Below are 13265 nucleotides of genomic sequence, written 5' to 3'. Positions count from 1 at the left end.
ACGCAGAGCAAGTTTTCTGGAGTTTCACTAACCAGTAAACTTTGAGAGACCACGTTTCACCAGAACAGCAGAAAGGAATGACCTGTGAGCTTAGGCCAGGTTTCGAATCATCCTGAGCAGAGTTCTGAGCGAGAAATTATGACGGCCAGTGTTGGACATGTTGGACGCGTCCTAAGACATTAGGCACCAAAGGGCAAGGGCTGACCTTAGTTTGATAGTGTCGCATACCTGCCTCTTCTATACGGGGCGTACAACAGATGACAACCGTCATTGCACTATTGCATGTCGTCATGATTCTAGATCTTAACATGGTAAGATTGCTATCGTTATCGTAGTGGGTAGTTACTGGCTGGTTACAGGAGAATGAAATCGACATCACTCATTTCTCTAATCATGATTGAATCATTATTGTGGTGGCCCCTCATGCTTCAGATTATGCCTCCGTCACAGGAGTAAATTTCAACATAAGCTTACGCCCCAGGGGCAGGGAAATGAACGCATGGTCCTGCTCGATGCCCTCGTCGTCAACAATAGAAGTCGTAAAGTTCGTGTAGACCGCTGCCATCACGAGTTTGATTTCTGCAATATCCTTCCATCAGTAAAAATTGTAATCTGATCCGGAGACCGTGATTGACCTACCCTGCAGAGCAAAATTACTACCCAGACACATGCGCCCACCACTTCCAAACGGCCAGAACAGTCGGCGCATATCGTGAATCTTGCCTGGTTCGGGCTTGAGCCACCGTTCGGGGAGCCAATCTGACGACTGGGGGTAAACCTCTTCGATACGGTGCAACGAGTACGAAGAGGAGCTCACGCGTACGCCAGCAGGAATATTGTGGTAGCCATCAATTGATACGCCGGCCGGGGAGGCTGGTGTTACGCGAGGTAATGGTGCTGGTGCGGGGGAATGCAACCGCAGGGTTTCTCGGAGGACTGCATCTAGCAAGGGAAGAGCATCAATTGCCGATGGCGAAGGGAGAGATGCTAGGCCCACTGTATCATCTGAGACAGATAAGGATCTCAGATTCGGCGTCAGTGTGAGGAGCTCTCGGCGCAACTCGTCTTGCAGCTCTGGATGTTGAGAGAGCTCCCACATCATATAGGTGAAGGTAATTCCGCTAGTTTCATGACCTGCTACAAGATGATCGAGTACCTCCGATGCAATAGCTAATTCGAGGGGTCGGTTTTCTGTGTCCTTCTCAAGCGACTGCCGAAGCTGGTTATATACCACCGCGTTCGTGGCGATAGGCACATCGTTCGGCTGATCGTTATTCTCGACCTTGCGGCAAAGTGAAAGACACCAGCTTTCGATGAAACCCATGTACCTATCCTGTACACTCATGTACTTAAACTTCTCATATTCCTCCAACCATCGTTGCCACTCCGGAAGATGGAAGATGTACGTAGTGCTATTCTTTGTACCGAACAAGTAAGACGACGTGAAGTCCATTCCCACGGCTTGGAACAAAGGCAACACATTGATTGCCTCTCCGGATTTGGCTACATGCCGTAGAATTGGAAACAGCCTTTGGGACAGAACAATGCTCGAGATATCGCGTAGATCCCGCGACTCCTGCAGATACGACTTGGAGTAGATCCTGCTGAGCATACGCTTCTGACGAGCGTGGGGATTGTTATGCAGCATTCCAACTAGATTCGGCGTTTGGAAATTGATAAAAACGTCGCTGTAAAATGAGTGTTTCTCGAATGCGCCCGTGTAGATTGTCTTCAGGCCGCTGAGTGAGTTCACGCTCAGTTCATCCGGCCCCAGTCGCACCACAGGACCGAGCTTCTGGTGTAGGTTGTAGATGGTAAGGACTTCTTTGCCCGCATTGCGTTGCTTTTCTATCCACCTAGTCGAGATGGGTGATGTGAAATGTGCGTTGGGGACGCTGGAGATGGGCGATAAACAACAAGGGTAAATGATATACTTGTATAGTAGAGCCGCTAAAAGGACGCCGATCGCGATTGCGGTGGCGGATGTCATGATTGCCACAAGCGATGCCTAAAGCCTTGAAGTCCTAGGTTCTGTGAAGAGCCATGCGCCGTGACTTATGAAGCCCTACCTCGTTCATGGAATGCAGACAACGAGATGCAAGTCCCGAGCATCAAGTTCTCAAGAATCAGGCCAGCGCTGACAAGCAACCAATCACCGGTGGTATTATTAAGGCAGATCTGGGCGCCAAGTAACCTCCTGATGACTACGACTAGAAGGGTAGTTGGAGAGAGGGGGGTTAATACTGCTTGGTTGCATTCCTCGTAGAGTTTGCATAACAGAAACACGCGCAGAAAGTCAACATCTCTTCCGAACCCCCACAGTCAATGTTCCAGATTGTCATCAAAACGAGATTTGGTTGTGCCTATGACGGGATGGGCCGAAATCCCCTTTTGGATGGTTCGTGGAGTGTCGATGGGGATCTTCGCTAGATCCGGTTGGCTGTTTGGCGCTGAACTAAGAGGATAGTGTGCTGATGGGCTGATGCAATGGCGTTGGGTGAGTGGATATCAATCAAAAATATTGCAATTAGATTGGCCTTTCCATGGAATCCTGGCAGAGTTAGATCTTTTTTATTTTTCTCTTTATTTTTAATTGTTTTAATTATTTTTATTTTTTCTATTTTCCATTATTCACTTTCCTATCTCGCAAATAGCGCCTGGCTTGTATGTAACCCTGTACGGAGGAGAACCTTGAAGGAACCAACCCTGAACGTTGCTGCCTCTGCATCCTTGTTTATAGCTCTGTGTATCTTACCGGGGAATCTAATTATGGCAGCGATTCCCGAGTCATTCGCGTGTTATATGCCGTTTACCATGCTAGATTGCTTCTAGAACAGCATTGGCACGACTAACGACTCGGATATCAGGGGAATTTTACGAACCCCAAGTCTCCAACTCCCTGGCCCAGTTCCGGCTTTTGAAATCTCCGAACGGGTGGCGCATCTAAATCTGCTAGTAGATTCAACGTGCTCGTTTCATCTGGCTCTTCTAGCTTTTCCCTTCTAGTGTAATTTACGACTAATTTATTTTGGAACTACCTCTGGTTTAAACACTCGATTTCTTTCTTCACATCCCTGTCGTGCTGAACCCGTCCTTTTCCTAAGCCACGATTTTTCTTGATGCGCAAGTAGTCGCGCCGGTGTCTCCAATATGGTCTCGCTCAACAGTATGAAAGATGGCCCCCAAGTTTCAACTACCTATGGCGATGAGGCGGCGCAAGGAGGTCACTTCGTGCCCGCCAAATATCGGGGTACTGTGAAGGATCAGGCCGACATGAGTGCTCTAGGCCGAGAGCAGGTGTTGCGTGTATGTCTTTCGTTGGCCTTGACCAAACGTGCAATTTGTCGCTTACTTCATGGAAGAGGAATTTCCGGTTTATCTCTATTGTCGGCTTTGGTTGCACATTGATCGCAACATGGGAAGTTATCCTGACGTACGTCTCTTGGGTATCGAATTTGAATGATCTAAAAGTTAACCCCATCCGACAGACTACTGGAGCAAGGTCTGACCGATGGAGGTACCGCTGGCTTGATCTGGGGTTTCCTCATCGTCGCGTGTGGATTTCTGCTGGTTTTCCTCAGTTTAGCTGAAATGGCTTCTATGTAATTGCCCCCCGGTCTTGATCCATTTCACTCGTGCTCACTGATATACAGGGCCCCGACATCTGGAGGTCAATACCATTGGGTATCAGAATTCGCACCTCCTAGTTGCCAGAAGTTCTTGAGCTATATCACCGGTAAGGAATGCTTGCTCCACAGATCCCGGGCCACATGACTTATTCATCTAACTAGGTTGGCTGTGTGCTATGGGTTGGCAATGTGCCATCGTCTCAATTGCCTTCCTTGCGGGAACTATTATTCAGGGCCTCATTGTTCTCAACCATGATGATTATGTCTTTGAGCGCTGGCATGGAACGCTTTTGGTGATTGCCATCACCTTCTTCGGAATCTTGTTCAATACCTTCCTCGCCAAGAAGCTGCCTTTCGTCGAAGTCCTGATTCTTATCCTCCATGTCGTCGGGCTGTTTGCCATCATCATCCCTCTCTGGGTTCTCGCACCTCGCAGAACCGCCAAGCAGGTCTTTACGGAATTCAACAACGGTGGTGGGTGGAACAGCGTTGGAACAGCAACATTAGTTGGATTTTCCACTACTATCACCGCCTTAATTGGATATGACTGTGCCGTGCACATGTGTAAGTCAAACACTCTGCTGTCAGGGTTGAGACATTGGTTAACATGATTGAATGCACCCAGCCGAGGAAATCAAGGACGCATCAGAGACCCTCCCGAAGGCAATGATCACTTCCGTTCTCATTAATGACTGTGCGGGATTTCTCATGCTGGTGACGATCTGTTTCACCTTAGGTGATATCAACGACGTGCTCGCAACCCCCACCGGGTACCCATTTATTCAAGTCTTCTACAATGCCACCAATAGTCTTCCCGGCACGAACACCATGACTGCAATCTTGGTTCTTACGCTCACGGCTAGTACGATTACCGAATTGGCCACGGCCTCTCGGCAGCTTTGGTCTTTTGCCCGAGATGGAGGTCTTCCCTTTTCTGGGTTTTTTGGATACGTACGTAAAACTGCCCTCTCTGCTGGTAGCCTCAGGCCATCAGTGCTGATCCTTATAGGTTACTCCCGGGTGGAACATTCCTCTTAATGCGGTGATGGTTTCTCTGATGGTAACCGTTCTCCTATCCTTGATCAACATCGGTTCAACAACGGCTCTCTTGGCTATCGTCACCTTGACCATCGGATCACTCATGTCTTCATACGTTATTACAATTGGGTGCTTGCTGCTGAAGCGGATCCGTGGCGAACCCCTTCCACCTCGTCGGTGGAGCCTCGGTCGGTTTGGAATGGCCATTAACATCGGTGCCTTGTGTTTCTTAGTACCAGTGTTTGTGTTCGCTTTCTTCCCCCTGACATCGACAGTCGATCGAGAATCGATGAACTGGTGCGTGGTGATGTACGGCGGCATTATGCTTATTGCCATTCTATACTACATCTTCCGCGGCCGGCACGTCTATGTTCCTCCCGTTGCGCTGGTCAAGCGTGAGATGTGAAGTTTTATCATTTTGCTACTAGGGTATACTCACCTAATTTCTAATCAAAAATAGATAGCATAGAAATAATTCTTGTGTCGAGTTGCTCTCTTGAAGACACGTCTGTCCCACACCCACAACCATTAGTTTCTTGTTCTTCTCTTTCTTTTTTAAGAGAAAATTCTGCTAAACTTCAGCCCCTCATAAACTCCCTGCACAGTGCAACCTCACCCTCTCTGGGTTCCGGCGAATAAGCAGGCCAAACCGGCTGGAAGGCCCACTGTAGTTCCACCAACGACTCCACATAAATCGTGCGCTTCACCCAGAGCCAGATCACTCAGGAGACAGGAACTTCGATAGTGAGGATCCGCTCAAAGCTTATTACGAAGCTCTCTTGGTCGGAGTGCCGATCCCGTGGTGGAGACGCTGTAAAAGGGAAATACAACTGTGAACCGGGATGGGCATGTAGGGGAGTTTGGAACTAGATTAAGTATACACCACGAGGTAATGGCCCTCTTTCCCTCCCAGAATGGTGAAAAACAACGGCATTACCAATCCTGAATTAGCTGCATAAGTAGCGTGTTTATAACAATCAATTATATTAAGATTAATGTGACATCTTCTCTATAGCGGCTTGGCACGTGCATTGCCCTAAAAATAGTGGGTCTGGGTGTGGGTTATTTTCTACCTCAGCTTTGCCTGTCGATTGTGGTGGAATCCACCTCGATATTATCTCATATTCGACGAATGAAAATTTTTCGAGCACCGCAACACTATTCCGACTGAAGATCTGGTTCACATCGCCGATACTTATTCGTTCGTGCAGGGCCTTGAGGGTTGATCAAGACTCAAGTCACTCGACGCTTCTGTTGACAAGAACGACTTACATTATTGAAACAGCATTTACGCAATACTCAACCTATAACAAGTATCTGTTTTAAGTAATCTGAAACAAAGGAATAAAGGATACGATGGACGGGGAAACAATAGTTCGGGAGTACTTCCGCATATTACCTCTTCACCTAACGCGTCACAGGAGTTCACCCCCGACTGCTACCAGCTGGGGGCCACAGGGACCCATATGTGCGCCGGAGTTGCCGCTGATGTCAATTTGTCATCGGCTCGGACTAGGGGCTATTGACCTGTGACCCTGGGGTCCCCCATTGGACGGTATTTTAGCTCATATAGTAACAGGAGTATCCTCGGATGGGGCGGAAGAGCCTAGAGATCAAACTTTAATTAAAAAATAATGGGCCAGTCCGTGGCGGTTGCGTTGCTTCAGGGACTAGCTAAAGTTCATAGAATGTGCTGGATCGTACGATTTTGAGTGTGTGCGATTAGGTGGCTGAGCCTTGTTTGGACTTCTACATTGGTAAATTCAGGCATAGCATGGGCTGAGGTGGCAGGCACAGGAATTACCAGACCATCATCTGCATAGCCCTGCTGGAATAGCTGAAACTTTAAAAGGATTCACTAACAGCTCACTAGCAGTGTAACAGGGATTCTCCGGCACTTACGGAGCAGTTTGGAGTAGGATGCAACCATGGAGTCCTCCTGTACAGGGATTACTGTACAATATGCCGACTTCGCTAGGCCCTAAAGTGCTAGAATCAAATCAAAGATCAGGCTTACGGGCCCAGATCGGACCCGACCACGACCATAGACAGTAAAGTAACCTGGGATTTGTAAATGCACTGAGTCTCAAACCGTTTCCATAGTGTCGTGCCCCAAAGGCATCCACCAACAAGCTACGCATGTGGTAGTGCCAGTACCCCATCTATGGTTCATGCGAGTTTATTGCATATGGAACAACCCGGCCACGATCGCTACCCTGCTAGAGCAGCTAAAACTCTCACGTAGGGGACTAAATTTTGTCAATATACATATCTATCATTGACCCAAACCCCTGTCGGATTTTTTGTTTTCTCAGTTTCAACCCCAGCCGGTGGCCGCTTTCGACACCTGCACCTAGCAACGCCAGCTCCCATGGCGCGTTTGATCTAGAAAGCACGGCCATTCGAAGATAATGGCTATTAGAGTACCGCCTGGTCAATTGCCGCCATTCGAAACGGTTGACGGTGACCACCATGCTGGAATCATTATCATCGTCTCCGCTATCTGTCTGGTGTTGTCGTTGGTGTCTCTGCTAATCCGCCTCTACGTCCGGTTCTTGCTAAGTCCGCCATTCGGGATCGACGATGTGATTCTTCTTGGAGCAACTGTGAGTGCATCCACCTGGTTGTGCTTGATGAATTCCTGTCACATAAGACTTCGCATTCGCCTTTGCTAATTCCATTAATTTCAGGTTTCCGCAATTGTGGAGTCGATTATTGTTTTCCAGGCGGCATCCATCGGATTCGGAACGGCGATCCACCTCCTGGACGATCATGTCGTTAGGAGTATTCAAAATGTAGGTTTACCACTGCTGCTCATGGAACCCACATGAACCCGGTTGAGGAAGGTTATCTAATGCTTGTTCAGTCAGTCGTTGCGAGTGATGTGTTCTATCTCATCACTTTGTACCTTTCAAGATGCTGCGTCGTAGCCATTTACTCGCGATTGACGCCCCGAAGAAGACACAAAAATACCTTATGGGGAATCCTTGCCTTCACAACGGCAGGAACCATTATCTCCATCCTTGTGGTCACAGTCGACTGCTCGCTTAATAAACCGTGGGTGACTCCTGGCGAACATTGCGCCAACCTGGTACGTATATCGCTCGACTCCAGGGTACGCCGCATTAATGTACCTCGGTAATGGCTAACAACGGTAGTTTGCACGATGGCAATTCATCACAGCCATTGACATCTTTACCGAAATGGCCTTATTTATCTTTTCGGCGGTCTTAATATACGGGCTTCAAATGGCTATCAAGCCGAAGTTAGTGGTCATGGTGGCCTTCGCCTCCCGGATACCGTATGTATCGCATGCTGTTGAACCTGTCCTTCGAGCCCCGCCGAATCAATGCTAATTGAAATGATGTTTAGGCTTGTTGCTTTCGAAGCCGTGCGGCTCTCCGAATTTCATTCATTTACCACCACACATAATCCTACCTTCGACGCCATTAAGCATTTCACCTGGACGCAAGTCGCCCTCAACTACTCCTTAATTGCCTGCACAGCCTTCTGTCTCCGACCATTTATGAATGCCGTCTCGACCTCTTATGGTACCGCCGGTGACTCCAACCTCAGCACTAGCTACCCTTACGCGTCGGATCGTGGTCGCAGTACCCAAGGCAGCTATGCACTACAGTCGCTTCAGAATCGGTCCGTTGTTGCGCCCGAGCCAGATCTATTCCGGCCGAGGATTGGAGCCGGAGAGACGACAGTTACGTCTGCTCAACCTGGCTCATCGACGGGTGGCCATTCAGACCGTGATGATCGAAACAGTATCGGGAGTGAAGGGAGTACTAAGATGATCATCAAGAAGGATGTGGAATATACGGTGCACCACTCTCCAAACCCCAATTGCTGAGTCGCTCTTCCTCTCCTTTTTCCTTTTCCTTTTCCTTATGTACCAATTTCTCGAAAATAAAAGACCCGGATAGACGCATGCATGGATAGCATAATACTAGCCATGCCGAACGATCTTACGAATATAAATAGAAAACCAATGTTGATATTTGCAATGGTATAGCTTACCGTTTATTCCAAATTATTTTGAGACGATCATTAGAGGCCCTACTCGCTCTCCGAGCGCTTTTGGAAATTCCCCAGATTCCGCGCCAGGTAGGTATCGCGAACGTACAGTGCGATATAGAACAGATTCCATGCACTTTAGCGATCCACTATCGTCGATCTTGCATTATCGAGACTGAATCCCATAGCCGATGCTCATAATACAGCTCTATTTATTCCGCAAAAAAGCAATACCCGCATTTGGTCTCTCACACCACGTGCGAACAATGTTCTGACTCTAGCGATAATCAAACATGTACAATTACACAGGGTCCCAAAACCCATGTATGATTTTAACCTCATATCTCAACGGTCGGATTCATTATCCGAATGCTTGGGGCTACGTACTCAGAATATAGTTGCAACTGGTGATCGGCAATGCCCATCGCGTGGCATTCGTAATGGTATCCACTGACGCCTGGCCGATCTCTAGTCGTACGACATTTTTGAGACGAAACTAAGCCATGTGGGCAGGTTTCAGGCCCAGTGCATGAATCATGTGAAACAAATCTGAAATGCTCACCCAAAACTTTTGCATTACTCAGGGGTACGAGGCCCTAGCTAGCAATATATTGTTGTGCAACGGTGAAGACATGAGCCCTTCATTTCCCTATTAGGAAGAGGATGCTCCAGGTCCGTCGTTGTCGGTTCTTTGATAGCGCACGCTATAGATTAACATTAAGTTAATTGCTTAGACGAGTCTCTCAGTCACTAACTATTGTGTAACACGTATGTATGTCATGAAATCGGCATTGCTGGATTAACGGTATCTCTGAAGAACGTAAACCGCACCACGTGTGGCCTCTAGAATTGCACAGAAGGGGCATCTTAGGAAGTAACAGATGCGAATAGTGGAGCTGAGAGCCTCATGGCACTCGCATTGAAATCTGTTCGCGTCACTTTTTGTACGTTTAACTGAAGAGATAATACAAATAGAGGCTCTCAACAACGGAAAAGACAAATCGGTGTGAATTCTTGAATCCATTTAGATATGACCATTGCTAATCCAATGCTCTATTTCTTTACTGCCATAAGGATACTATCCCCGTGCCGGCTAAACCTCCTAATTGCCTTAATCGTAAGACCAGCCTTATCCAGGAGCCGGTGCCAATGCCCCTCCCGTCTTTCGTAGGTATTGAACAAGGCCATCATTGTCATCGAAAGGCTTGCCCTATATTCCGTAGACGGTTCGTCATCAGGTAGTACATTTTCGTTGATCAAAAGCGTGGACGACGAGCTCATGGCAGGAAGAAGAGCCTCGAGAATGCGAAAGCACTCGTCGTCATCGTTGTTATGAAAAATCTGTCGGAAGTGATACGCCTTTGCACCTGTAATCCCAGCCGACCAGCGATATCAGTTAGCCATGTCCGCATCTCCTTTGCCAGGAACACCGCATCTTACCTTTCACCGGTTGCTCCGTGAAATAGTCGTAACCCATCGTTTCTACGCGGCTATCTGGAAGTGCATTCTGTATCACGGATGGAGTATCTTGGAGGATGACTCGCCCTCTCAGGTTTGGATTCTCAGTCAGTAGATTCACGCACTGCTGGCCATTTCCACACCCTACATCTACAAACAATACCGTATCTGTGGATGTGTCCTCTGCGAATTCGCTTTGGAAATCAACAACATTGAGCCAGCTAGGCAGATACGAGTGTTCCAGTTGAATGTAATTTTGGAAAGCTTTGCTTATGTCCGGGTCTGCATGTTGCATGTCGTAGGGCCCATCCGAGGTGTTGTGAGCTAGTTGGAAAGCGGTTGGCCGTTGTCTGGGAGAGGACAAGAATGCATTTAACGCTGTGAAGGACGGGGTGAAGAAATCATGACTATATTTGTATCTTGTCAGTTCTCTGAGAAATATAATGAAACAAGACTGGCGGGGAAAACATACTATATCAGAACACCCTCCATGAAAAGAGGCGTAAGAAGCAGACGAGTTAGTCTATTGGAAGCGAACTCGTTGGAAGAAACCCGATCCACAAAATGTCTAGCTGCCATGAATTCCAAGAGCGTCTCCAAGCCTTGCCGGTTCATGCCTGTATCTTGAGCCAATGATGCCGTACTTGTCGCCAGCTGTCCCTTTTCGACATTTTCCTGCATCATATGAAGGATCCTGTGTTGCTGACATACACGTACTGCTACTAGAGGCATTGCCTAATGCATGCTTAGTGATGACTCGGGGATGACCTCCACTAGGGTACTGACCGTGTGCACTATACCCTGGAACAGTTCGAAGGGGGTCTGCAGCTCAGATTCCACGCGATATGCGAGGGATGTAATCTCCTGCTGATGGCTCCTGTACAGCTCTGGATTCTCCACCACTTTCTTGAGCTGATGAATGACCGTACTTGGAGAGGGCGCAGCGGAGGACATCTTGCGGAGATGAAAGACTAGAGTCGAATTGTTCAAGCCCTAATGCGGTGTGCCTGTGAGTTGAGATAGTGTCTAGAAGCTACCCCCGATCAGCAAAGACGGAATCCTAACTTTAAACTAACATATTGAATGGCACTAGACCCCTGTAGTTTTCATGTCATACAGCGGCCGTGTACTGGTTCTACTGTGATCCAGGGCGGAAAGAGTAGCATTACCTGTAATCCTAACTTAAGCGAGAGATTGATTGAAGAAGTTTTGTGGCGATGCTCAGTATGACTAGCTCAGAGAGCCTGCCTTCCGTTGATTCACGGGGTGGTCAGAGGTAGAATTCTCCCGTCGCATCCATCAGAGATTTCCCGACTCGAGGATGTCAAGCTCTCTTATCTGTTCGCTTTCTTGAGTCCTCCTACCATATTAAGTAGTAAATAACTTAGAAGTCAAGATATGAGGCGAGCAAACTTGTAATGTGGGGTTATCTGACGCCCCTAATCATGGACCTTTTCAGGGTTAGAGCAAGAACTTACCTCTACAATAAACTATTATGAACCATGGTAACACTTGGAATGCGTAACTCTCGATGTCCCTCATGCCAATGACCATGCGGGGATTGCCTTGGCTGTAGAACTGTTAGATGCGAACTGTTGTTCTCAAATCATGAAGGGTTTTTTTTTTTTTGCCAAATACTCGAAAGGTTCAGCAGCTCAACAAAGGGAAGACCTATCTTATTAGAGTGCAGTACTACTCCCCGCCTAACGCACCTCTATATTGCCTTGGTTTGCCTTGGTCGACCTAGTGAAGTGCTTCACAATGAGAAGCTCTATACCGCGCTCAAGAGCCACAGGTGACTTTAGGGCACCCTAAGGTAAACCATACCCAGTGAGGGTCACAGTATCAGGTTTCTGACCAATGGTCAGGTTTAACAGAGGTTCCATTCGTCTTCAGGTCCTTGTTGTTGAATGCTTAAGTTCTACAGAATAGCAGATGTGTCCCATCACGCAAGGAGGCCTAGTGCAAGACAAATTATGCTCGGTTCACCGGGGTGAAGGGAGTTTCATGAAAACTTGATTCTAACCAACTTCTCGACACGATTTGGACCTACTATGTCGCGGTCCTGAGCTCTGCTCTGGGATTGCCAGGGACGCTACAACAAGGTTAAAGCTTCCTCTCTAGTCTTTTTGACCTAGCATAACCTTCGGGTAAGCATCGGCGATGATTATCGAATTATGCCTTGACTCCTAGTCCGATGACGTATCGAACTGGACTATCTTCATTCACAGATGGTGAGTCTGAAAAACCGTATATTTGCTCTCATCCTTCCTCAGTCCTTCGGCCAACAAGCAGACCGACAAATACGGTGGCAGCTTTGATAATCGAATTCGTTTCTCCTTGGATATCGTTAAGTTGACCAGGGGCACTGTCGGCCCCAATGTCCCAGTCTTCCGTTTTCTGCACAGACTGGTTGGAAACCAGCATGCCAGAGGAGAAGGGCTGGAAGGTCGACGATACAGTCAGATTTGCAGAGGTCATGGCCGGATAAGGCTGTGTCGACTTGATTGATATCAGCAGCGATTGTGTACACAGTGCTCAGAAAGTGAAGTTCGGCGTTGCCTTCCAGGTCCCTTTTGCAGCAGCTGTGAAGAAGGCTGTTGGTGATAAGGTGCTTGTTGCTGCTGTGGGTATGATCAATAACGGTACCTTGGCTGATCAGATTCTCAACGAAAATGATCTTGACGTTATCCTTGGCGGACGGGCTTTCCAGCGTGATACCGGTTTTGCTAAAGATCTCGATATCGAAATTGCTATGGCTGCTCAAATCCGCTGGGGATTCACCAGCTTCCGCAATGCCTCGGAATACATCCAGCCCAATTCCATGAAGGCATCAACTTTCGAATGAACTCGAAACATTTCTACAATTTACGAAGATAGTTATTTTCAGGGGGTGGGTTATAAAAGTTGCATTGGGTAGGCGTGTGGATATAGATTTTAGACTATGTGCTTGAGATATAATAGATTACGAAACCGTTCTATACCTTACTGAAGGGCCTTTTAATCTGGTATATATACATACTAGGCTTGTCTTTTGCTTAGCGTAATTGATACTAAATAATAGGTAAACTTCGTTGGCTTCAAGAGACGAATCGCTGCATGCTAATCAGGAGGGTG

At 47.7% G+C, this 13265-nt stretch overlaps 5 protein-coding genes across 5 annotated transcripts; 3 read left to right on the top strand and 2 right to left on the bottom strand.

The window, feature by feature from the left end:
• Positions 1 to 288: 288 nt before the first annotated feature.
• Positions 289 to 2332, bottom strand: BDV37DRAFT_250859 (cytochrome P450). The gene is made up of 2 exons (XM_032082227.1): positions 640 to 2332; positions 289 to 579 (listed from the first exon to the last, which is right to left on the bottom strand). Exons 1-2 carry the CDS (start codon positions 1988 to 1990, stop codon positions 434 to 436), a joined length of 1497 nt encoding a protein of 498 aa, XP_031940506.1. The 5' UTR covers positions 1991 to 2332; the 3' UTR covers positions 289 to 433.
• Positions 2333 to 3031: 699 nt separating this feature from the next.
• On the top strand, positions 3032 to 5480 carry BDV37DRAFT_250855 (amino acid permease-domain-containing protein). Its single transcript, XM_032082226.1, has 7 exons — positions 3032 to 3306; positions 3363 to 3433; positions 3489 to 3602; positions 3654 to 3736; positions 3792 to 4193; positions 4255 to 4580; positions 4639 to 5480. Exons 1-7 carry the CDS (start codon positions 3151 to 3153, stop codon positions 5071 to 5073), a joined length of 1587 nt encoding a protein of 528 aa, XP_031940505.1. The 5' UTR covers positions 3032 to 3150; the 3' UTR covers positions 5074 to 5480.
• A 1319-nt stretch (positions 5481 to 6799) lies between these two features.
• BDV37DRAFT_250853 (uncharacterized protein) lies at positions 6800 to 8645 on the top strand. The gene is made up of 5 exons (XM_032082225.1): positions 6800 to 7273; positions 7358 to 7462; positions 7534 to 7758; positions 7826 to 7968; positions 8040 to 8645. The coding sequence occupies exons 1-5, from the start codon at positions 7079 to 7081 to the stop codon at positions 8524 to 8526; spliced, it is 1155 nt and encodes a 384-aa protein (XP_031940504.1). The 5' UTR covers positions 6800 to 7078; the 3' UTR covers positions 8527 to 8645.
• Positions 8646 to 9743: 1098 nt separating this feature from the next.
• BDV37DRAFT_283981 (S-adenosyl-L-methionine-dependent methyltransferase) lies at positions 9744 to 11102 on the bottom strand (the record flags this gene model as incomplete). Its single annotated transcript, XM_032087412.1, has 4 exons — positions 9744 to 10057; positions 10131 to 10555; positions 10621 to 10883; positions 10935 to 11102. 4 exons carry the CDS (start codon positions 11100 to 11102, stop codon positions 9744 to 9746), a joined length of 1170 nt encoding a protein of 389 aa, XP_031940503.1.
• Positions 11103 to 12573: 1471 nt separating this feature from the next.
• Positions 12574 to 12996, top strand: BDV37DRAFT_283980 (uncharacterized protein; the record flags this gene model as incomplete). The annotated part of the gene is made up of 2 exons (XM_032087411.1): positions 12574 to 12624; positions 12691 to 12996. 2 exons carry the CDS (start codon positions 12574 to 12576, stop codon positions 12994 to 12996), a joined length of 357 nt encoding a protein of 118 aa, XP_031940502.1.
• Between the last annotated feature and the right edge of the window lie 269 nt (positions 12997 to 13265).

Source organism: Aspergillus pseudonomiae, assembly GCF_009193645.1.
Source record: "Aspergillus pseudonomiae strain CBS 119388 unplaced genomic scaffold BDV37scaffold_42, whole genome shotgun sequence".
NCBI lineage: Eukaryota > Fungi > Ascomycota > Eurotiomycetes > Eurotiales > Aspergillaceae > Aspergillus > Aspergillus pseudonomiae.
This window is presented reverse-complemented; position numbering and strand designations above follow the sequence as displayed.

Coding starts and splice junctions, on each gene's coding strand:
- BDV37DRAFT_250859 (XM_032082227.1), bottom strand. CDS start 1,990: ATGACATCCGCCACCGCAATCGCGATCGGCGTCCTTTTAGCGGCTCTA. Junction 580..639: donor TAGTAATTTTGCTCTGCAGG/GTAGGTCAATCA, acceptor AGGATATTGCAG/AAATCAAACTCGTGATGGCA.
- BDV37DRAFT_250855 (XM_032082226.1), top strand. CDS start 3,151: ATGGTCTCGCTCAACAGTATGAAAGATGGCCCCCAAGTTTCAACTACC. Junction 3,737..3,791: donor GTTCTTGAGCTATATCACCG/GTAAGGAATGCT, acceptor TCATCTAACTAG/GTTGGCTGTGTGCTATGGGT. Junction 4,194..4,254: donor TGACTGTGCCGTGCACATGT/GTAAGTCAAACA, acceptor GAATGCACCCAG/CCGAGGAAATCAAGGACGCA.
- BDV37DRAFT_250853 (XM_032082225.1), top strand. CDS start 7,079: ATGGCTATTAGAGTACCGCCTGGTCAATTGCCGCCATTCGAAACGGTT. Junction 7,274..7,357: donor TGATTCTTCTTGGAGCAACT/GTGAGTGCATCC, acceptor CATTAATTTCAG/GTTTCCGCAATTGTGGAGTC. Junction 7,463..7,533: donor TCGTTAGGAGTATTCAAAAT/GTAGGTTTACCA, acceptor ATGCTTGTTCAG/TCAGTCGTTGCGAGTGATGT.